This window comes from Diadema antillarum, unplaced genomic scaffold (assembly GCF_040938485.1).
Source record: "Diadema antillarum isolate AM-2024a unplaced genomic scaffold, OU_Dant_1.0 seq00000934_RagTag, whole genome shotgun sequence".
In the NCBI taxonomy this organism is placed as follows: Eukaryota; Metazoa; Echinodermata; class Echinoidea; order Diadematoida; family Diadematidae; genus Diadema; species Diadema antillarum.
This window is the reverse complement of record NW_027271785.1, coordinates 230,858-256,258: the sequence shown is the minus strand read 5'-3', so window position 1 is coordinate 256,258 and position 25,401 is coordinate 230,858. Positions and strand designations below refer to the sequence as shown.

The window sequence follows — 25,401 nt, the reverse complement described above, 5'->3', positions numbered from 1 at the left end:
TATTAAAGCAAGGCAGAATTGCCTGGAGAGAAGGGGGTGCTTAATCATGAGTGCAGCCAGATTCGTATCATGCGGAATGCCAAGTTGTGTGTGGCCAAACATTCTTTGATATGCTTGGAACACCTCACAGATGAATGTATTGATTAACATTTGGCCATGAAGAGGAGATTTTTTTGACTATATAAGTCAAAACTATTTTCAGTTACTAGTATATACAACAATCAACAATTTAAAACATTAACAATCACACATTCTATGCAACAAACTCTTTTCATCGGCGAGCCCTGTTCTACTTTTAATGTTGAAGTGCTGCAGTACATCCTGGTAACAGCTTCATGCTAAACTACCGCTGAGCCTGATGAGGCTGACTCTTCAACAAGAATGTAAGTTCCAACGTCGGAGGAGCATATGCTGTATCTCAAAAGAGGAAAAAGCAAGGGTATTTAGACCTATACACCGATGGTAGCTGTCTCTTCTCATTGGGCTTCTAATCTAACGTTGGAATGGTGCTCGTTCAGGGGCTTGTTGGGAGCTGCAACTACTCTCTCTCTCTCTGCCTGAGGTGATGTGTGGTGTCATAGCTCCTCAAGGTCTTCAAACGATACTCAATAAATCCATGATCCTTGCCATACAGGTATACTCCTGAAATATAAAAATGCATTGTAAGTCAAAGCTTTTTCTTGAGTCTCAACAAATTTGACTTTGGCACAGAGTTGACTATAACTGATGAAGATCTGATAGCAGTAGAAATACATGTAGTGGCATTCTTATGGAAGAAAACGAGAATAGGTTTATTATAAATGAACGGCGCAACTGGCATGTTGGAACTTAAAGTTACATTACGTTACATTGAAGTTAACGTTCATCGAACCTAAGTCATGGAATCAGGACAATCTGCACACAACTTTATTAGACATCTATCAGAAGGTACATCACAATCCCCACATTGCCTGTATATTTGCACAATGAGTTAATTAAGAAATAGATGCAATTTCCCTGTAAAGGCCATTTTTTTTTTTTTTTTTTTTTTTTGGGGGGGGGGGGGGGGGGTCATGCCCATAATCTGAAAAACTTTGGGTCCTTGCCCCCTAACTAAACAAGGATGATCAACTCCTCGTTTGTTTGCTTAATTCTGTCCACTAGCTCTTGAGAAAAGTTGAAAATGTTGAAGTTTTTGCAAGCTAGATGAATGCGATACCATGTATGTCACTTAATCTTTCTGCTAAAGAGGGCTAAAAAAAGTTGTAGATCACATAAACTTACGAGTATACACTTACATGTCCTTTTGCACCTTGTGTGGTGTCTCACAAAGTGGGGTACTGCATCGCAACTGCCTTGGCTACAACATCCTTTGCTCACTACTTGGTATCTGAATTTAAAAAGAAAGCAAGAAAAATGTTAATCATATTCTACGACGCAAACATAAAAAATTTGGCCCTCATTTTAATCTTTTAAGGGGCTGAACTATTTTTATGTTTTTTTTTTCTTGGCATTAATTTCTATTGCTATTCAGTACCACTGTTTCAAGTACATTTATTGCTACTTGAGCCAGATATCAGTTAATACATATGAAAATTTCATGCAGATAGGTTAAGTATGAATGTGCACAGTTAGTAGAAAAATTTATACAAGATGTGATTATCCATTGAACTTCATGGCACATCAACTCCCACTTTTTTATCAATCATTGTGATGATTAAATCATAAGTATTAGGACTATTATCAAATCAATATACATGTGGCCCAATGGGGCTACCACGAAAATAAGTCAGCGTGGAGTCTTGTACGTACACTCTGTTTACGTGTTTCATACAAGTATACCAGTCTTTATTTTTAAATCTATAACCATCACTTCATTAACAATGTTACACTTACCGGTCCCTTCTACTTTCTTTCCTATTTTTTTTATTTTATTTATTTATTTTTTTTTTTTTGGGGGGGGGGGCAAATTTTAGTCTGCTTTTCTCTATACTTGAGAAGACCAAAAAAACAAACAAACAAATGAACAGGCAAATTACATGGTTATATATTGGATGGAAATGTACATTGTAGTACAAGACACGACAATGGGAAACTGGTATTCCAGACCAATTTTCAAATTATAATAATAATATATGAATAATAATAATATTTTAAATAATTGAACTTACGCTGTACAGTTTTCTGCTTCCATTTTCAACAACAAATATGCTGCAATGATCTTGATGTGCAGAAGTCTCCTCGGAACAGTCAGAACTCCTTCCCTCAGCTTTTGAAGTATCTCTTCCCCCTTGAAGTGATGTGTGTGTTGAATTCCTGGGCAAATAAGTAAAATTTAATGGTTTTATGAATAATACAAATGGCATGAGGATAGTAGGTTCCTCCAGTTTACATTATAAACTTGAAGAGCTAAATCATTTAACATACATATTTTTGACATAAGCAACAGCTCTACTTACACAACTCAAGACTGACCATAACAAGGTTTTCACTTCCGTCGATATGGCAAGTACACAGTACACATTTTTCTTAAATACAAGTACTAACCTGTCAAGACATTCATTGTCAGAGGGAAGGACAGCTCCAAAACTGCTCCATGAAGTATCTTGAAAATCATTTCTTCAAACAAAATAAAACCAACCAAGCATTCAGTCTCTTAATGTAGCCTCTTATGTAATTACTAAGACTCTAGAATGTAAAATGAATATATAAATCAATTTCAAACTAGTCTCCCTTCATTAATCATTGTGGAAAACAACAGAATAGCTTACAGCAGGGTTAATGCAATGGAAGTCCATATCTCAGAGGCTCCTTCGCTGATGTTGGCCCGGTGTTTCCAGCATTCGTCAACCCTGAATTCAATGGCTAGTCGTTGTATGACCACATCTGGTACTTTGCAATCTGCACCCTCTTCGTGTGACAGAGACTGTACAGCTATCAATATCTGTCTTTGTTCTCCAAATGATGACCCCTACACCGAGTTCCTTTAAATCACCATCACTCCCGAAGAGCTGTCATGTCTACGTCCTTATCTGGAGGAAAGTATGAAAACACAAGGTTCAGAAATGGATTTAGAACTCATTTCCACAAGACAATATGCAGTTGTTTTGTCCACACAAATACTAAGTGAGCACCAATACAAAAGCTAGTAGGCCTAATTACTTTTTTAGCTACATCAGCATATTTAATGTTAGAATTAAAGACCCAAAGATGATCTCTGCCAAATTTCAATACCTAAGGTCACCTGTAACTTTCATAAAAAACAGTGTTGAAAATAGTACCAGTCATCGTCTGCTACGAGGGGGATCGATCTCCATGATGTGTGAGCACGCTGATCTTCAGCTAGAAGTGTGATGTCACAGTGGACCAACACTTAACACGAACAGTACACGCATCATACTTCTTACCTAGTACAGTAGTAGATGATCACGACACATGACGTGGGAGCTAGTGTACGTGGTATTCTCCCAGCTGTTTGGATGCTCAAATGTAGTGGCAAATAAAAGTCCTTTTTTACTACATACAGTGTATATAATGAACAATAATCATAAATCACCAAATTTCACCATTCTTTATTACCGTACTGATCGAGATCACCATCTAGCTCATCTGGCAACACAGACCAGTGTCAGTGATTCGGCTGTCAACTCAACAATAGCATTACAATGTAGAGTACGTGTCTGGCGCTAGGCGCTTCTAATGACCGTAATGTACGTATTGCTTTAATTAGCACAGCTTAGTAACAGTTAGGACCCTATAGTATAAGTTCGATCTCTACACTCGACCACAGTAATCTCTGTGTGATGATATGCTTACGAATGTCAATTCAATGACTAACGACCAACGTTTCATTCATCACTCATTTTTTTTTTGAATAGTTCAAGCCCTAGATCCCAACGTGTACAATTAAAGTGTTGTCTAAAGACTCAACGTATTACTGTATTAGATCCCAACACCTAGCGTGTACCATCAGCTGAGTTTCGGCCTCGGATTCTAGCTGTTCGTAAGGTGTTCTATGGTATGACCAGCCCCATATAGCTAACTGTGTACAAACCATCGTACATCAATTGTTCGAAGGAGCGCCAGTACGGGCCCGGGGTCATTCGTATAGAACCCTAAAGGTAACTTACATAATAAATGGTCGTTTACGGAGAGGTATAATTAGATCGATCTATGGTTTGCTTACCTTCAAAAATGTGAATAATATCTCCGCCCCACTCAATTTGAAGACAGACATTTTCTCCCGTCCATCACGACATCCAGGCTCAGATTCTCACGATTGCACTTACACGCACGTAAATCTGTGATCCTATGCATAATACACGCACAGCTAGCACACAGCACGCAATTGCACACAGTGTCACAGTCCACGCACAGGCGACGCGTCGCTCTTCAGGTAAACCTGCCCGCGCCCAAGCCAGGGGAAATTGCGGCTGGTGATTGGCTTAGAGTAAACACATGACAGGGGAATTCTCGATTTCTATTGGCCTAGCCAAATGCGTTTAATTATGTATTCACTCGGAATTCACTCGGCTTAATTTTCACTCGGAATTCACTCGGCGAATGGGTTTCACACAAATTTCACTCGTTACAAGAGTGAAATTCACTCGACAACGAGTGAAAGTCACTCTTAATTGAGTGAAATTTTATTCACTCCTTCCGAGGAGTGAATTATTCACTCGAAATTTTTTAGAGAGTATCCTTCCCCTTTAAAGGGGCTTTTTGTGCACATGATACACGTACAGTATACACACTGGCGGTACAGATATCCTATGGGCAGTTTGCGGTGTCACTAGATTCTAGCCCAGATGTGCTAGACTCAATGAAAGTGGACAAGTTTACAGAGAAATCAATGATTTTTATAGGAGTGTACGATATTCTAAGCCAGAAATGGAGAGACCAGAAGAATTTTAGTGCACTTTCAAGACATGAAAATGGGTTAACAAATACAAAGAAATAAATTGATTTTATTAATATATATTAAAGGTATTGCCATGTTGTTTTTGTAGTAACCCAAGATCGAAAAGGAAAAGGCAAGAAGAGTAAAGTAAAGACATGCTGTTAGAAAATGATGACTCACACAGAAATAATTAGAATTGATGAGTGAGTTCAAGCTTGTGACCTACATGTATGATGACAGAACTTTAAAAATTAGCTTGAAAATTAACATTTGGTTTAGAATAATCTGCACAAGTGCAAAAATTCATCATTAAATGTTATTCTAGTTGACCATTAAATGAACAGAAATTTGCCTAAATCAACATGCAGTGCATTTCTAAACACATTCGACAACAGTTGTTTTTTTCTTGCCAGTCTGAATTGGTTCTAGATCTCCATTCCTTAGCTGAGTATCAGAAGATCTTATCTATTCAAACCACATTTCATGCGGTGGTTATAAGATCTTATCTATTCAAACCATATTTCATGTGGTGGTATTTCCAGGATATGAAAAGACTTTCATAAATCTACTACCTTGAGAATTCCTGACATTTGTGTGAGGGTTGGAAAGGATTGACAAGCTTGTCTCAAAGTTTTGAGTATGGTTTGCGGGTAGAACATAAAATAGTTTTTATATTCCCCCCCCCTCCCATCCATACTCTGTCTCTTGGTTCATATTTGATATTTCTCTTCTGTTTCATTTTAGCTAGGGTATTTTTCCATTCAAACTCAGCTCAGAGGTTGCTAAAAGACGAATGCAGTTTTTAACATTCACAACTTGCATGTGTTTTGTGACTAAAATAATGCTGAAATGAAAATAGTCTGTCTGAATTAAAAGGTCCAGTCTCAAAATTGAGAGCATTAAATTGATACAACATACCCTCATCAAACATATCCTCTGAGTTTTTGTTGAGCTGCCAGTGCATAATTTTTGTGAATGTCTCGTAATATTCTGCAGTCTCTCTGGCAAGATAAAGTGAGCGTTTTGGGGTTGCCTTTTCTACTAACTGGCATGAAAGCTGAACTCTGAGCCTAGGCCTGATGGAATATGTACAGCTCCCTCTATCGACAGTATTCAATCATTCCCAGGCAATCACACTTTGTTTAGTCATTTTAGGTCGAGCACCATGTATTGAAGAAACTTTTTTGAGGCAGGTAACCCAGATGAATCTTTTTGTACTCATTGCTAGAATGGAGCGTTGTTGTTGTTGTTGTTTTTTTTGGGGGGGGGGGGTGCAAAGAGAAGGTTTGTAGGGCAGACGTGTACACACTGATTTCCCAATATGTGTTGAGGCATTATTTCTACATCGTGGATTTTATAACAGGGCCGGCGCAGCGTTTTCAAAAGTGTGGGGACCCACTTCCAGGTTTCATGAGCTAACAAGCAAAAAAAAAAAAAAAAAAAAAAAAAAGGTCCTCAGCTCATCTCTCCCCGTCCACTTCCGGTTTCTTCAGCTGACAAGCAAAAAAAAAAAAAAAAATGGTCCTCAGCTCATTCTCTCCCATCACATTTCCGGGTGTTATAACAAAAAAAAAGATCTTCAGAGAAAACACTTAATCTTACTGCCGCCATACTTCAAGATCTCTATCTATTTCTATTTTAGTGCCACTTGCGTACTTCCGCGTTGAAAAAAGTGTGGGGGCCCAAAGTGATGACACCTTATGTATTCCTTTGTATGGTACACAAAAAGTGTGGGGGCCCGAGCCCCCACGGCCCCCACGGCTGCGCCGCCCCTGTATAAAAGTTGTAAAGACCACCATCATTCCTGTTGTTTAGGGTGATATTCATGCACAAAAATCAGGATTTGATATTATGTATCAGATAAATTAATGCATTGTGTTGCTATATTGCAGTAAGTTATTACAGCAATGACTAAGACATTAAGGAATTTCCTCTGTAACAAGACAAAGCCCAAGTGAAATTCAAAATTATTCCAAAGGAGGATAGTACTCAGATAAAGTGAGTTTATTCCGCTTCAAACTGTGATACCATGAGAAGAATAATGACCTATGGAATGAACAGCAGTGATTAACTAAACATGGAGTACACCCAAGGAGCCATCTTGCTCTTCTGGCTGTCTCTTGTGAGCTAGTTTGACATATTTTGATTGTTCAGACTTTGCAAGTAAAATATATACTTATCTTACTTTCACAAAGCTCCACCACACACATACACACACTCTTTCTTTCATGGCAAAAATTCTTGTTGAATTTGTTTAGTTTTTTTTTTTTTTCTGAAAGCGAGTAATGCAGAGAGTGGTAGAGTATCATATAGACACATTATCTCTGTGAGGTGTGTATTCATCTTGCTCGTACACCAGTCTGGTAATCACAGATTGGTGGCTGTAATGAGAGTCTCATGCTATGGCTATCTGCTCCTATCTCCCCCTCTAGAGATTAACCTGCCTTTTAGTAATTGATATGCCATGCATCGTTAGGTCCAGACAGATAGGGAGATGGGTAGAAGGAGGTTAGGATGGGTGAGAGTGTGTGTGTGAGAAAAAGGGGGGGGGGGTAGGGGATGATAAATAGCTTGAAGGAAATATGCTGGAAGCAAAGTGGGGTAGGTTGAATAAATATTTATCAAGATGAATCAGAAATTTAGAGTGAGAAGAGGTGGAGGATTGTAGTAGAGATTGTTTTTACTGATTTTGTTATAAAATAAAGGCAAGCTATGTGATATAAGTTCTCACATTTATCCAAATTCATGCCAAGGCTTTCATCAAGAGTTGAAAGTAATGATACAATCCTCATTGTTAATAATTGTATTTCCTTGTCTCATCTTTAGGTAAAATGTAGCCCTTTATTCTTTCATCAGCCCATGAAACTCAGGGAAAGCCAAAGACTCCCATAGCCTAATCCACTACAGGCGAATCCAGTTTCCACACAATCTTCAGAACTGGCAATTTTCTTTCATTATATTGAGATTTTGTTATAGTCAAATACATTTGTAAATGAAGTATTATAAAGGTATGTAGACAATAAATTTTGGACCTGAGTTTTCACTTCATTGAAAAAAAAGGAAATTTCATTATCACCCTGTTCATTACCACTGGAGTGCACTGTAGCAGTAGAGCTGCTTCATTCTGTGCTTCGTACTTTTCACTGGGGGACAAAGATGAAGGGGAGACAAGATGCGATGGATTTCAGGGCCAGATTGAAGTGATGAATGGAGAACTAGATTCCTAGCATGTTTCTCATGCTTTGCTCACAGATTGTATCATGGGGTCACATGAAGTAATCAGGAAACAACAGAAATAATCAGCATGCTTGCTGAATGGGTCTGCCTGTTGTCAGTGGTTAATTCTGACTCTAACCTCCTTTTCTTTACTATGAAGGCCATTAAACCAGAATTTCTTTTTAGTTTTGTCAGAGTTTTGTGGATTCATTAAGTAATCACTGTAACACTGAGTGAAAATTTGTCGAAAATCAGATAATCTGCTTCAAAGTTGTAAAATGGGAATTTTTCAATTATCATAGTTGTTGTTGATCAATTGCATTTATTTTGATTTGTACAAGTTACAGAATAAAGCAAGCTAAAACTCAAACTGAATCATTACCTTGACCTGTTAGTGAGATATATTGAGGTAAATATTGACCATGTCTTTTAGATGAGTTAGGTCAAGGGCTCTTTTAATATCAAAGATGTTTTGGGTTTTTGTTTTTGTTTTTGTTTTTGTTTTTATTTTGTTTTTTGGGGGGGTATCTTTATTTTTCTCTATATTGTTCTACCATTGTGACATCACCAATCGTTAGTTCCAGTCTGAAGAGGATGGCTGCTGGAATCCACCATACCATTAATAAAGCATAACTTGCTTGTAGATTGTCTGATTTTACTTTGTAAGTTAGATTCCTGCTGTATATTTCCCTGCCATATATTTCCTGCCATATATTTCCCTGCCTATATTTTCCAAATATCTCATCTTGATATAGGTGATGTGCATTAAGGGAAACTTCCCCTTACCAAAAAGCAAAATACTGTGTAGGCCTACACAGCAAACATACAACTTTGCTTGAGTTCTAAAAAGCAAGCTATGTTATTATTCTCTTCTTTTCCTCTATCTTTCTCCTTCTCTCATATCTCTTTGTCTATTCTCTTTCTAGACTAAAGCTGTTTCATTTGACCTCTGTTTCCCCCTCTCCTGTCTATTTGCCTTTCTTTCACTCTCTTCTCCTCCTCTCTCTCTCTCCATCTCTCTCTCTCTTTTCTGTCTCTCCTAAACCCTGCGTGTGATTGCAGATGCTGGTATGCTTTCCCAAACATTTCAATCAAGGAATTCATTTCATAACAAGTCAACCCTCTTGTCCTGCACAACTAGATTTGTGACCAAGGGGCCCAATGGGTAGACACACAGACCTTCATGCATTCTTATAATGTGTGTGTGTGTGACTGTGTGTTTGCCTGATCAGAAAACACAGCTGTTGAAGTATGAGGCTCCAATTTAGATGACACACAGGGTGATGTTGGCGTTCAGCTGGGAGATGAAGATAGGCATCACCCAGGTTGGCGTAGCGACCAGCTCCCGTCCTTTCTTCTTCTGTGCATCATATCTTTTTATAACCCCTTCAGGAGCATCATCATCATCATCCTTTCCTGACCCATATCTACTAAAGCAGCATCCATCCTCTGCTACCACAAGAGGCGATCCAAGGAGTAGGGGGCCCTGATTCTATGTCATTTCCAGAAGCTAGAGAGAAAGTACGTGTAGGAGCCAGAGAGCTTTAAACACATCTGAGAAGGAAATAGGAGAAGCTCATTGAAGTTGGCAGACAACCCTTGATGTTGTTTGCTCTGCACCGCATCTTTCTTTCTCCTGGATGTCAGAGGAAGTGATAGAGCCGGGGCCTCTCCTCCAGTCTCTCGTTGCTGCCTGCCAGTGATCATACTCCGTGGGGATCTCTGGGCTACCCACTTGGGAGGGGCTTTTGAAAAGCTTCCAAGGTTCAAAGGTCAGTTCCATGTGTCCATTCCAGGGTTTGATGACAAGAACCAGGCTTCTTCTGGCAGTATGACAAACTTGTGCTGCAGTATGGAGAGAGATGTTAGCAACGTGCCCATTATGACTGTGTGTATATTTTCTCCCTTCTGATAGTCATAACTTCCTAGCATTGAAATTTGCCTGGGGTGCTTGCAAAGAAATCTAATTTTGAGCAAATCATACAATCTGAACTTTCATCTATTGGCACTCACTACATTTTTTTATAGCCACTCTTATCACAAGTTCATTGGTAAAACAATAATGGCTGAATTTGACACATGCTGTAGAAGATTGAGACATAATTTACATTTATTGGTAGGTTTAGATAATTTAGACTTCAGATAAAATAATAAATGGCAATGGTCATTGAAATTGCATTGATATCTAAGAAATTTGATCTTTGGAAACTAATCTGGTCTGATTTAGCGTCTGATCTAATTCACTTCATATTCTGAGATGTAGAAAAATTTTAAAGCAAATATTTACCTTTAACAAAGTCTTGAATGAAAGTTGATATCAACTGTTCTGATTTATTAAAGGTCCAGTTTACCTTTGGGAGCAGTGATTTTAAAACTGTTCAAGATATCATATTTGATGCATATGTGTAAGTCTGTTGTATCACAAAACATCCTACCATATAAAATTTTTGCAATAAAGCCTAAAATATAAGGAGATATCAGTGTTTTTCTCAATAGACCGTAACTGTAGATGGTTTAATTTCGAAGCATTCTTATTATAACTATTGTTCACATTTTGTGTATTTAACAATACTTAACATCGATTACATGGATTCAGTTTTTTTACAGTGGTTGTTTCTATCCCTAACTCGCATTTTAGAACTGTTTTGAAGCACTAATGCTGGGTTTTTGTTTTATCTGCAAATGGTTAATTATGCCTTTAATTTTCAAAGGAATTGTATATTATTCCACCTATGAGAGAATGCATCGCCATTGTATATTGTGAGCATTGTGACACATTTGGATCACCATCTATAACACTGGATGACTGATGTATTTGAATTGTAATTCAATGTAGCTGTTCTCATAATTCTGAAAATTAAAAAAACAAACAAACATTAAAACAGCATGATAAATAGGCCTATATGAATTGACATCCCATCAGAAAAAGCAGATATACGGGTATGTAACACCATAGCCATTCAAATGTGAAATATGCAGATGTGATCTCAAAGCAAGTGAAAGGAAGAACAAAATGATGGAACCTGATTGAAATTGGACTTGAAGATCTGTAGGATCAAACAATGAACAAAAACAGTCTCCATGTATGGAGAATAGACATATTGTTCAAAATGAACGTAATACTGATAAATGACAGAAAGAAGGATTCAGAGGAAGACAGTAACACTATCATAATCCCATTGATCTAGAGTTTTATTAGTTACAGTTTGCAAAAGTGACAATGTAAAGAATGGATGGGTAGCGCCTAGAGAACGATCTCCAGAATGGTGATGTGCGACAAAAGAATACTCCAGCCATCCATTTTGTTCGGGGAGTATCAGAACTACATCCCTCAGTTAAAATGCAAAATGTGTTCTAGTTTCCAAGAGCTCAGCAGCTTTGCAAACTGAGATTATGCAGAATTATCTTTTCAAAACACTTTGAGCCATATTGGTTTCAATACTTGTGTTCTGCTGCATGCTCATAGAAGCATATAGGCCTACATCTTACATGTTAGAAACTACAGTATACATGCATTCTGAATTATTTTAGGGGCATGATTGTTACAACACTCAGGTCCTATATACCTTATAGGCTTATTCGCAAAAACAGTTTGAGCAAATTGGAGGTAATAAGCTTACTCAGCCTGGGAGGATGAGAGTGATTAAATGCTCTTTTTCTAATCTTTGCTCAAAAACTTCAGGTAGGTATTTTTTCTGATAATTGATATAGTAACATTCCATCTTTATAAGCAAATAAATCAGTTGCTTTCAAACTTTAACTTTGAAGAAAGAGGTCATTTGGATGAGAAATACTTCATACTTTGTTTACAGCCCAGATTCCATATTTTTATTTTTCCCTTGCTGAGTTGAAGATAATTTGTGTTTTAAGTCGTGAGAGTCAGGTAGACTGAACAGATCATATGTGGTTTTCAGAGCACAAGGCGAGGCTTTGTGGGCTGAAATTATCGCTGTGATGGAGTTATGAAAGGAGGTCATAAATTTCACTGACCTCTGCATCTTTCATGCGCTGTAAAGTAGGTCATAAAGAGAGAGACAGTACTCCGAGATTCTGTGTGGGATGCCACAAGAGAAAGTCCTCTTTGCTTTATAAGGATATTATATTTTGTTGCATACAATTGAAGAAACATCTCCCCTTCTCAACATTCAAACTCAAGTCTGGAGGTGTTCTAGATCACATTGACTATCAATGAATTTTCTGAGCTAAGCACCTGAAGGTACACATTCTCTTTATTACAGCAAGGAGGTACCAGGTAAGCATACCTCATTGGTTTCAGGAAGTTCTCTTTTCTTGCATGCCAGCGTTTGTTGCCTAGTGAAGAATAAAACAAGAAGCAGCTCAGTGACAAGAACCTTGTTCCATATACATCTAAGGTGCAATGTAGATGTACTACTATGGTAAATTTCGCCGCTGTGCATTTTGAGAAAAATGTTCTTTTGTTACACATGCACTCGTAGCAGACCCTTTGTGAGTATTATAGGCCTACAGTTGCACTGTAAAATTAATTTAAAAACAGGAACTTGATTTGTTATGCAAAGAGAAATATGACAAGACCTGATACTGTAAAACGAGGAATGTTCGCGTGCATTTTGATTTCGCGAATTTCACGAGCGCCAAGATTCGCGAAATTAAAATGCACGCGAAATTTCTTGTCTACACTATATGCATTGAACGCCAGTGGCAATTCGCGAAAATTTCATGCCACAAAAAAGGCCGTCGGCTCCAATTCGCGAAAATTTCGTGCAGCGAATATATCATGTTTTACAGTATGCTAAGAAAATGTATGCCTATACCCATGTATGATGCAGACACTGCCTTCCTGCTCTGTGTTATTTAGATTCTACATCAGATACAGTATTCCAGAATAAAGAATCAGAAAGCAATTTACCTAGAATTTTCAAAAAGCTGTAATTTACTTACCATGACAATCTTAAGAATGTGAGATAGGTCCCCTACTGGTTCATAAGCAAAGTTGTCTTCTGTCAGTGTACCTATTTGATGTGAAGAAAGAAAATAGGCTTCAGTTTGTATCTAAAAAAAATACATCTATGATATTTAAGAGCCAAAAATAGTATAATTTAGAAGATTATTTGTAGCATAGACCTACCATTGATAAATTAGATGATAAAATGTCAAAACGGTCTTTGACGTATTCTTTGATATTTCTTGAAAGCATTTTCACAGAGACATTAGAACTCAGTGGCACTTGACATGCTACATGTGTTCTCATTCTACTGCTCTCTGATATGCATTATTGTTTGAAATGCAGGGTTTTCCCAGCCCTCTTTTTGTTGTAAACTTCTGAGACTAGCACTCATTACAAACACAAGTCCCGGTGTCCCGGGAGACAGGATTATTTGCTGTAGGCTGTGACATGACTCAACCTAAGTACCTTGAACCAGATCACATGACCTCAACTCTTCCCTTGCAAACTCTAGACCTAATTCTTGCTCTGTTATGCTTGAACTCTCTTCTTCCTCCTGTCTCTGTCAATTTTCAGTTTGTCACAAAGAGTCAGGATGTAAATCCATGTTATTCTGCTGTAGGTAGTGTCTTGGAGATACTTTCTCATATTTTTTGTCCAGCACAAATTGTATTAATACGTGTTTTCACTCAAAGCAGAAGTCTAAGAGAGGAATATTCCCTCTGGAAATTCAAAATTGGAACAGTCTCTTCAGTGATAAGCCCATTTTAATGCCATCAATTCATACTTTATGGTGTTCAGTGAAAACCCTAAAAGAGCAGTTTTGGTCCTTTGAGTTGTGATGTCAGCATCTCATATCTCTTTCTTTTGCTGTGTGCACAAAACAACACAGACTTTACATTTTGCCTGTTAATAAAGTCTTAATAACTTCACTCATGGTGTAGTCAGGATGAGATATTGCTATATGTTTTAACCTGTTGAGAACGGACTGATTTTGCTAAAACACGCATTTCTCATAGACACCTGTGCGAGTATGTGCGACTCGTCCTCAACAGGTTAAAGACAAAGATGTTGGTACCATCATACAAATTCAAGCGCAGAAAATCTATCTCAAAAACCCTAGATACATCTGTTGATGCCAGTGAGCCGTGGAACATTGTAACCCATGGTGACTGTATAAGAGTAATCAATGTCCTCTGGTATCTCATATGTTTGGATCATTCATCAATGATACAGCCTCTCTAAGCTTCTGCACAAAGTCAAGGAAATTGTGTTAATGGAAAACATGGAAGTCACAAAAAGTTTGCCTATTACAAAGATTCATGAAATGCACTGTTTTGATCTCTTTGAATGCAAAGTAGATGATAGTTACTAGTACCTTACCACTGACTTCAGAGTCATGTAATAAAAGATAGTCAATAAGGATTTTGACATGAAAATCAGCATTCTAAAAATGTGTCTTACAATTTCACTGGAATTTCATACCTCGGTTCTTTGTGCATCATAATTCTCTGTTTTAAATGTTTCATCCCTTTAAGTGTAACCCTACTCACTTCTGCCATCTTCCAATGGATTCAAGCATAATGGAGCAAACAACAATGTGGCAAAGAAGTTCGATATTGTTTCCATCAACAGCATGAAAGGAGTGCCTCACTGTCACAATTCACCCCAGGTGTAAATTCTGTTCAGGAAACGTGCGTGAATGGATACGTGCATGGGAGGAACATAGGAGGGTGAAATGGCCTCATACATTACCAGTCTGCCTTCTCCTCCTACTTCTCCTTGTCTTGGAGGGAGGGAGGGGGTTGGAAGGGGCAAAATGTCATAGGGCACATGTTGGAATGCGCTAAGCCCTGTAAAGAAGGGGGCAACACTACGCGATGAAATTCGGCCACCAATCCACGGTCTGTTAGTATTCAAATGTGATGCTCAGGGGATCTAGGGCGAGTATCTAACGCAACAAAATGAAGGAATGAAAAAGTTTCGGGTGAAAATAACCAGGAAAAAAGGTATGTATATGTACTATGGCTTGTGCACCTGTGCTGGTATTTGTCGATTTTTTGTTTGGTGAGGAAATTTACTCAAAGAGTCTTTGCCATTTAATCATTCCTTGCGGCATATTCCTAGTGCAGTCTATAACGGCAGCAGAACTTACATGAGAGATTTAGTGCCCATTCAACTTTTAACTGCGCTCTATAATTACCCATTTTTTATTTATGAGCACCATCAATCAAAGTAGACTTCAAAATTACTCCTTTGTCAATCCATGTGTGGACAGGTCTTGAAATATGAAAAAAAAAAAACTATTTGAGCTTGCATGCCTATACCATAGCGCCCTCCAGTCCCACTATTATAGTCTTAGTATGTAGAGGACTGTATGGGATCTGTACCCCTGGTTTGATAATAATCCGTCACTGATTGTACCATTCTTCTTCTTTCTTTGTTTTTTGAGTGAAAATACCAAAGAATCTTATTTTCATTCACATTATATTTGTGGTCAACTTCCCTATTTGTTTGATTTGGTAAGAAATAGAAGGATATGCCTGTCTCTGACTCTATTCATTTCAAGAGTCTGTTTGTCCATATGTTCTGATGGTGTTTAGTGCCATATTCATAGACGTGTCCATTTTCTTCTACCAATGATTCATATAAGATATTTACTTCCTGTGTCCCTTGACAGCGACTTTCAGCCACATACCCGACATATTTTTCTTCTTCCAAGAATGTTGTGTATTATTGGAACCCAGTGAGAAATCTGCATGCCTGCAATCAAACCATTAGGGATGAAGGGAAAAGGCTTGCCCCAATCTCTGTCCCCTGTGGGGGAATTACAGTCCTTATGTAGTCTTCTTGTATACATGCTGGGAAGTTATTTAGAAAGTCAAACAGTTTCTCTTGATCATCAAAGCAGTAAAGCTGGCTGTTTGAACTATCCATTGCAGTGTATTAGTATGGTCCTTCATAATAATTTTGAATAAGTTTTGATGCCTAGTCCCTTGTAATGGAGCTTTGTGATATATATTTTGCCTGAATTAAATGAATAGTGCTATTGAATAGACATGGGTTCAGTTTCATAATCACAAATGTAAAACTTTTGGGAGTCTTTGTAGTTACTATAAAGTTTGTTGTGCTTAACTCATCATTAGCATCACCTGTGAGACCTCTGACTGTTTGAATATTTTCTTGTTCTCTCAGGGAAACAAAATAAGAGCAGATTTTTCCATATTCTCAAGAGCTTGTTAGGAGCAAATACAAGTGAACTAATCTAAATGAAAAACTTGAACCTTTTGTGATGGAAGAAAAATCACTAAACTGTGCTATTATTCTCTTTCATACTGATTTGAATGGAAATATTATATTGTGTCTGTATCAAAAACTTGTTTTATGTATAGAAAACCAACTGAAGCAAACAGCAAACAACCAGCAGGTGAATGATTGACATAATACTTTTTTACAATTCAAACATAATCAATATGTCCATTATAATACCCTTATACTTTTTGTAATTCAAACATAATCAATCGGTCCATCATAGTAGTCTTTTTTGTACCTTATCTTCAGCATCTGAAATGATTTTGTCTCAACTTATTCTCATAAAACCTAAGGATTTGTTATCTTTATTCTGCAATTTAGAACAAACCTTAGATAATAATGTCTCCAAACTGGACTGGAGTTTTTATTTGATGTGATGAAACTAATTTTGATATTTTACAATCATTTCTTTCATATCATAGCTTGAATAAAGTGGAAAAATGTTGTCCAACCAGTAGCATTAAAAGATGTTCGATTCCAGTGCAGGGTTATATTTCTTAGTGGAATACCTTTTACATGCACTGTCAAGATCACATTTAACTGTTATCCTATATACAGTGAGAGTGAGAGAAAAAAAGATGATCTCATTTCTGCCATCAGTGTGCATAACTCATGAGTCATAATTTGTCCACAAGGTTATCAAACCCTGTCTGATTCCTTTTGAAATGTCAACAATGTGGAGTGAAGGTCTGAGAGTTAAGTGGTTTTGACAGCTGATGGTTGGTGCATACTGTCATCAAGATTGGACAGAGGTAGAAGGTAAAGGGCAGATCTACAAAGTATTAGGAGAAGTTTGAAAAACAGGGATGGGGAGCTTGTAATATTTTGCTGTAATCTATAGGTCCACTTGCTTAGGGTCAACTGCAGGGTCAGTGGTCAGTTAACTTTACTGGACTATGTTGTAGGCCAGATGAAAGTCATGTGCTACTCTTCTTAATAACAAACAATATTTCATGGCGCATTACAAATGTGAAAGTATACATAAAAAAAAGAAAAATGTTCCCTTCACTGAAAAATGAAGATTTAAAAAAAAAAAATCAGAACATCTTTATTTATTTATTTATTATTATTATTATTATTATTATTTTTTTTTTTTTTTTTTAGGGGGGAGGGGTAATGCTGTCATGACTGAGAATTCTTTTATGTGATCCTCATCACAGGCTCACACAGGGATGTCAACCTCTGGGACATGGCACCCCCTACTGGGGAAATGGCTGTGGCCGGTTTCAAAATATAGGCTCCTGACCAACCCCCCTTCCTTCCTTCCTCATATTCTCTCTGATTCTTAACCATGTCTGCCTCCTGAAGATGATAGCACATCACTTACTCAGATAGCTGGCATTTCACATGCTGAGTTAATTTCATAGCTGGGTACATTCACAGCCTTTCTGCATCAGTAGGATTCCTAAAGAATATATAGGAGATGATTGCCACGGGTGTCCATATTTAGGAGCTTTAAGGACAACCTCCAGAGCAGGTTAATTACTTTCTCCATTTTCTGTGTTTACTTTGATCATCTTGCTTGCCTTCCTTTAATCTCATTGGTCAGTCAGCTTGTATAAGATGCCAACTTTTGTTTTTGGACCCAGGTTATGTCAAAATTAATTCATGTTGATTTCTCCTACAAATGACATTTGTTGTGGATACCAGAACCAATTGAAAATAAGCTCACAATGTGATATGAAAAAAGCAAAGGTGCTTGTCACGTCATTTTACCATTTTAATGCTTCGGACACCAAGAATCTTTTGGTTCACATAACATATTACAAGTTTCAAAAACATTGTTTATACAGTTCAACCAGAGAAAGATTTTGAGAGAGATAATTAACAGGTTTGATTTGTGAAGTGAACAAATACCAAAACACATCACTGTCAAATACCAGATGTGTTTTGTGTCTGTATACAGTTTTCGCATAGGGTAACTTAAAAATATGTAAAGTTGCTCAACAATGATACAAACCTTTCATTATTTACACTTTCATTCTCCATAGCGGTGATTGAGGGTAGCCTACTTGTTAACCCCGTAGCAGCCAGACCTCTTCACACATCCCCATAGATGTGTACATCTTCTCAAAAAGAATTATTCAGACTGTGTCTTAATCCATAAACAGGAATCAATCATGACGCTTACCTTGCCACATCAGCAGTGAACTTTTTGGGCAAGTTCCACACAAGTTGCTGTCATTTACTTATCTTTATGAGTATGTATCATTAAATCTTCTGGATTTCCACAACTGGCCTCCTTTGTTGCTCTTTTTTTAAATACATTTCTAAGAGATTTGGAAGGGGAATTTGATGAATACAAATTGATGATCTCCTTGCCTTCAATATTCAGTAGAATATGTTGGTTTAAGGGTAAAAGATACTGTAAAACGAAAAATATTCGCGTGCATTTTAATTTCGCGAATTTCGTGAGTGCCAAGATTCGCGAAATTAAAATGCACACGAAGTTTCTTATCTACACTATATGCATTGAACGCAAAAGGCAATTTGGAAAATTTCTTGCCACGAAAAGGCCGTCAGCTCCAATTCGCGAAAATTTTGTGCCGCAAATATATCATGTTACAGTATATGTTCTGACATCTTGTCTCTCTTTGTTTGGTTTTCTCCTCAATTTTGAACTTCTCTGCATTCGTTCTCACCTTGTATGGACTTAAGACATAATATGAGAATGCACTGATTTTAGATTTCATTGTAATGTCATAGGGCAACAACTTCTCATTGAAACCTGAACCTCTATCTCTTATCATTTTCTTCTTCCTGTTATATTTCAAAAAGTATGCTTGTATCAAGTATCCATTTTGTATTGTAAACTTGAATGAAGCAATAAAGATGAGATTCACGACCAATGATGCCAGAATGTTATGAAAACACTCTCATTAGGTATTGTGAATTGTTTTGTTGACACTTATTAAACCCATAACATAGCAATCTCCTAACAATGAATGATTTAGCTGCCTATGGCTTGGAGACAAAACAAAGGTGAAAGAAGCTACATCAAGGTAGAAGCAGGTTGGTACCTCCAAGGAACACCTCTGGGAGTGATTAAGAAAGCCTACACCAGTTGACCTCCCTTCAACTCTCTTTCCAAACTTCCCTGGATTTTCTCTCTATTTTGTCTCAACCTGTCATGTAGTATCTGTAGAGGGAGTGTCAAGTGTGAGCGCAAACATCTTATGTTTTTGGCAGTGAAACATGAGAGCATCTAAACCCCATTCTATTCTCTCTAGACATTCCCTTGACACAATCATTAAAGTCTGACCACCAAACTTACATGACTGTGAATGAACTGTTGTGACATTTTTATTGTGTGATTTCTTCTGGTGAGGAAAGCTATAATCAGTCATTGTACGACTCCTTTCCTTTATTGTTTGGAAATATTTTCTACAACCATAAAATTCCTGAATGGAGGTATATTGGATAAGAGTATTTTGTTTTAGGATGAAAATACTACATCTGTATTTCAGAGAGTATTTTTTTTTTGTAGTGGGATGAGAGTAAAACAGCAGTCTTACATATTCTTGAACAGGTCACTTGAACCTTTGTTTCATCTTTCATGGTATATGTAAAGTAAAGATTGACCAAATTATTCTCAGTATGAAGCAACACTTATAGGTACATATTAGCTGAATTATCTGAATTCTGTTATAAACCAGCACATAGGAATTACATAGATGTGGCATGATAATCTGCCCAATAAATGGCATTGTTTCCACACATTTCCATTTTTTTGAGGAAAATGTGGTGATATTGGAAACTACCAAGTTTTTAAAAAATGAACAAATACAAAGTAAGCCTGCATCATTTTAATTTTCTGCAAGATTTAGATTCAATTTACATTTTTATGATCCTTTCCTGTAGCATTCATATTGAAAATTTGACTTTATAGCATTTCAACAATCGTGCTTATAACTTCCTCAGTAAAACTGTTTGCCATGATGATATATTCATGCTTGAATGCAAGCATACAGGCACCATACCAATGACTGATAGCTTGCCTTTATCAATTCAAACATTCAATACTTTGACTGATTGAGGAAATATGTGCACAATTTGATATCACATACTTTAACATTACCAGGATTCCACATGGATTGAGAGGCGGCAGTCGTTGGTAAAGAGAAGAAGGGGCAGAATTGCGCAGCAGATTTGGTAAATTCTTCAGGTTCCTGGAGGAATGCCCATCCTCCTCCCATTCATCATTCACATCAAGTTTCAGACAGTCCCCAAGCACTAGTCCTACCCATCTCACGTCCTTCTCATTTTTTAGCCTATGTTCCAGTCTACTCTGTGTTTTCTCCTTGAATTTGCTGCAGCGAGCTAATGCAGGCCTGGCTAATGCCATACAAAGAATATTACAATGCAGTTCATTGATCCATTTCATATTGCTTTACAGTAAAACTGTATTATCCCATTTGACTCCTTATAAGGTTTAAAATACCAAACTTACCACATTGTGAGTTGGATGAAAGTGAAAAGGAAACCAAGCAGTCGCATTAAGAGTGCATGACATACAGACTGTGGATAGGAAATTCGTCCAGAACAGGACAGTATTTATTCCTGCCTACTGCTAGATACATGTAATTAAGGAACAAATATTATCAATTTTCAGTACTTGATCATATCTTGATATTTTCGTGGATGAAGGAGTAACAGAATGTGTGAGCTGTGTCTTACAACCAGTGTTTTGACTGTGTATATGTAATGTTTGTGATGGGAGATAAATCACATCTTGTCTTGGAAGTGAGGCTATGTTGCTATATTGGTGCATCTTAGTAATGTCTCCCCTGATTGTATACTGAATGAAGAGTGGAAAGATCATGTGTTGTTGTGTTATGTCTGCCAATGTGCGTGCCATGAAGATCGTACTCATGCAATGAGAGCCTGGATGCTTATGTGATGATTTCTTCTGCCCAGCGGAGGTAGAGTCAAATTTGATGTAAGGAATCTTGTGTGACTGCATTCACTTGGTAAGTGAAGCCTTGTCAGGCCAATGCATTCCCTATGAGCTCTTGCCTTTTTCTCTAGTAAACATACTCCAGACTTTCTCCCCACCTGTGCCTGTATCACCTTTCTCATGATCTCATTTCCATATGAAATGAACATAGTGCTGAATGCCATTTGTAGGTGACATTTCCAGTTCTGAATCCCCACGTTCTATGCGTGTGTTCTGGATGACACCTTTTTAAGATTTTTTTCCCCCACACCCCCTTTCTTTGGTGGAGTGAGTTTCCATCGTACAATTTGGAGGGAAAAAAATGAAAGGAAATTTGTGCCAAACTCATGAAGTTGTTAGATACAGAATTAGTTTCAAGGAGATAATTCTAAAGCTTATATTATTCAGGTTTTATCTGCACTTGATTTGAAACATTCATTTATAGACGCTCGTCAAGAGCAATGATTTCTGTGAAGTAGAGTTTGTTGAATATGTGAGGTACTTACTGTAGGAATGCAATTTATTATTATTTGATCATTCCTCTGTGGGTATAATTAAATTAATCCATGAGATGAGTTAACTCACAAAATATGTTTGTATATCCATTGAAAAAGGTGCAAAAAAATTGATGGGCTTTTCCTTAGTTACTAAAATGTGAAAATCCCCTCAGAAAGTTCCTTTAGGAATATGACATTGTGCCCTGATTAACGTATGCCAACATTTTAACTTGCTTTTAGAGTGTAAAAAGTGTGCTACTTTAAAGGGTGAATGTGGAAGTCAGACCCAAGTTTCACACTCAACAGCACACAGAAGGCAGAGGAATGGTTTTACAGGTCACTGCTGCAAGCTGTTTTCTTTGTATTTGCCAAGATCAGCGATCAAATTCATTCTGACCCACTTGGAGGCAAGCTACTACTTCTTGAGATGGTCTTACTAGCTCCTTCCAACATTTCTCATCACTCTATAGAAAGTGGAATGCAGTGAGGATAATATAAACGCTGGGTGAGAGACTTTGCCATCATGGCGTGCGTAAGATAAGATGCAGACATTTCCTTAGACCGATATAAAGTTTCAAGCCCCTATGGGCATGTATACAGGGTTCATGGCACAGGGCCCCTCCCCAGCTCCCTCGATGTGTACTTACAAGGGACTCCTACTCACAGCCCCACCCCTTTCTATCTCCCTTCCCCCTGCTCTCATCTATATTGCATCTTAACTCTCTAAATCCCACTGCCCTAAATGCCCATTGCTATCGCACATTATAGTCTTGCCTTAGTAGTGATAGGATTAATCATTTCCACGCATTATATGGTAACACCCCCCCCCCCCTTCTGTCTCTCTTCTCACTCAGTTTCAACTTTGTCATTCACTCTTTAAGAGGCATTTCAACACATGAAATATCAATTAATACAACCTCTTTCCTCTTCCTGCTTTGGTGTTTAGTTCCTGTGTCCAATATTCTATTGCTAGAAGACCTGTTCAGTGCCATACCAATTCCAAGTTTCATGACTTGTCAAACTGAATCGAGTATGTTTCAACATTTATGCATGATTTTTTTTTTTTGTTGCCCTTTTCTATCTTCAGCAAACTATAACATGCAAGAAAAAGGAAGGAAAGTGTCCATCTATTCCTGTATAATTGTTTTGGTGATGAATGCAGGTAATAGATAGTAGATTTAATTGAGATAACTTATGAAGATGTTGAAAAATTCAGTGCATAAGAGGGTGGCAGGTGGGATGTTTTGAATCAGGTTGTCTTAAAACAAACTGGTAACTCAGGTTTGACCTGTGATGATACTGGTTTTGTTTTTTTTTTCATCCCTGCAGAGGTTAGTTTCAATGTAGTTAAATACACAAAAGCCACAATATGCTCATAGTGAATGGTGTAAGAGGGAGGCTTACAATACTTACATGTACAAACTTCTATTCATGATAGCGTTTATTGATGTCATGTCAAACATGCTGTTATGTGCTAAATTTATTTATTGGAATGTAACTTTGCTTAAAGGACAAGTTCACATAGACATGTGGGTTGAGTGAATGCAGCAATATTAGTAGAACACATCAGTGAGAGTTTGAGCAAAATCGGACAATCCGTTAAAAAGTTATGAATTTTTGAAGTTTCTGCTCAGTCACGGCTGGATGAAAAGACTACTATAGCTTGTGATGTCACATGAGTACAACGATATAAAGAAAGAATAAAGAAAATTCAACATATTTCCATTTTTCTCACATAACAAAAGAACACTTGACTTCTCTCTTTCAGAAGGCAAGGGGAATAATATTACCCTTAACATACGTCAGTGCAAGTCGAAGAAATGTGCACTTTATTCAAAAAGTAAAGTTTTGTGAAATTCTCTTTTTATTTTCCTTATATAGTTGTACGCATGTGACATCATACACTGTAGTAGTCTTTTCTTCCAGCAGTGACTGCGCAGATACTTAAAATATTCATAACTTTTGAACGGCTTGTCCAATTTTCCTCAAACTTTCACTGATGTGTTCTACTAATATTGCTGCATTCTCTCAATCCTTATGTATATGAAGATGGACTTGTCCTTTAATGACAAGGCCTTCTGGTTCAAAAAGGTGCTTTGAAATTTTTCTGTAACATTTAAAGGAAGAGTTATATTTTAGAGAATTATGAAATACATGTATATATATAGATATATATATCACCTCCAGATTTATTTCTGGACTAATGGTCTATAGCTTGAATGAAAAGATTCCACATTGTAAGCTTGTGCAGAGTGTGGAGCTATTTTGACATCAAGTGGCCGATTCCCTTCGTCCTGGTTGTCTATGAAATCTCACGCCTTCCGTCATGTGTGACATTCATCCATAGAAGCCCTCACTGCACACCATGCATGGCCTGGGGCTATTGACCAGCCAACAATGTTCATACATCTCAGTTCTGACTCTCCTTAGGTGCAATCTAAACATCCATGCAGGAATTTTAGCTCTTTTCCTCCTTCAATGCCGGCAGCTCTTTTCATTCATCCTATTTCATTTCAGAGGTTAATGTAATTGTCCCCTTTTCTGTTATAAACTAAAAGGGGGAATTTCATCACTTCCACCATCCCCCCCCCCCCCCCCCAACACACACACAATCCTTGGTATCGAATTATGTTTCTAATGTCACTGATAGCTACCACCCTTGTTGGGAATAAGTGTAACATTTCTGGGATCAGTTTACATACTACCCCATTGTTGCTGCATTCTGTTGACACTGGTGTGTCTGTTGTGATAAGAAATGTGAAATATGTGAAATTCTGAGCACTATTACACACAAATCAAATCAAGATCAAATCGGATACCAAGATCCAATAATTATAATATATCTGAACCTCTGATGCAGACATCAATTTGTAGGGACTCTTGTTTCTGTAATTTTTGTGAGCTGTCAATTTACTGTATTAGATACGTTTAAGAGTAGTTCCTCACTGATATCCAGTTGAAACTAATATCATAATAAATCTGTTTTTCTTTCTATCTTTTAAGAAGAGGTTGAAATTCCTAATGTAAGTCATTTGCAGATTGATATGTTAATTGTCAAAAATATGTACCCATGTGAATGATAAATCGATGATATACTTTAAAAAGTTATTGTACTTATATTATAAGTTCATAATGCTACTCAGGTAAATATATTTTACTGGACATATAAAAAAGTACGAGCAAAACCTGTTTTCCACATGACTGTGGAACAACTAGGATTCTCACCAAATATGAATCAATGTGAAGGAGGCACACAGCCTGATAGTCCCATGGCAACAGCGGTCCTTGGATGACACCTCCTACCATTTTCCTTGTCCTGGAACCACTAATGTTAGTGGAGCAGTACTTTCAAAAGGAGAACCAGTCATATAGTCTGCAATTACAGTAAATCTGTACCAGATGTATACTATTTATTACTTGTTTCATTTCAGCCTTAAGCTTTGTTCATCCTTGAAAACAGCTATCATTGATAAAGCATTCATTTTTCAGTCAAGTAATAGACTTGATGGTCATCTCAAACCAATTGTCTTTAGCTTGGACACACATTCGCTTTGAAACTTTAAACTCATTAGAATTAATCACCAATACCTCTCAAACAAAGTGAGAGCACACTATGTGTGCACATTGTTCAACTGTT

At 37.4% G+C, this 25,401-nt stretch overlaps 1 protein-coding gene and 1 long non-coding RNA gene across 6 annotated transcripts in view; one reads left to right on the top strand and one right to left on the bottom strand.

Annotated features, from left to right (window-relative positions):
• Positions 1-1,276: 1,276 nt before the first annotated feature.
• Positions 1,277-4,657, bottom strand: LOC139741566 (uncharacterized). Its single transcript, XR_011711630.1, has 3 exons — positions 2,751-4,657; positions 2,151-2,295; positions 1,277-1,369 (listed from the first exon to the last, which is right to left on the bottom strand). It is a non-coding gene; the product is annotated as an uncharacterized lncRNA (long non-coding RNA).
• Positions 4,658-9,707: 5,050 nt separating this feature from the next.
• The window catches only part of LOC139741558 (SRC kinase signaling inhibitor 1-like), a 158,501-nt gene continuing 142,807 nt past the window's right edge, over positions 9,708-25,401 (top strand). For 3 of the 5 annotated variants that reach the window (XM_071652140.1, XM_071652134.1, XM_071652133.1), the window contains exon 1: positions 14,897-15,028. In XM_071652140.1, coding sequence (XP_071508241.1) covers positions 14,992-15,028 — 37 coding nt within the window. In that variant the 5' untranslated portion in view covers positions 14,897-14,991. Of the gene's footprint in view, positions 9,868-14,896; positions 15,029-21,230; positions 21,302-25,401 lie in introns of those variants that run through there. The other 2 variants (XM_071652139.1, XM_071652138.1) reach the window with 2 other exon arrangements.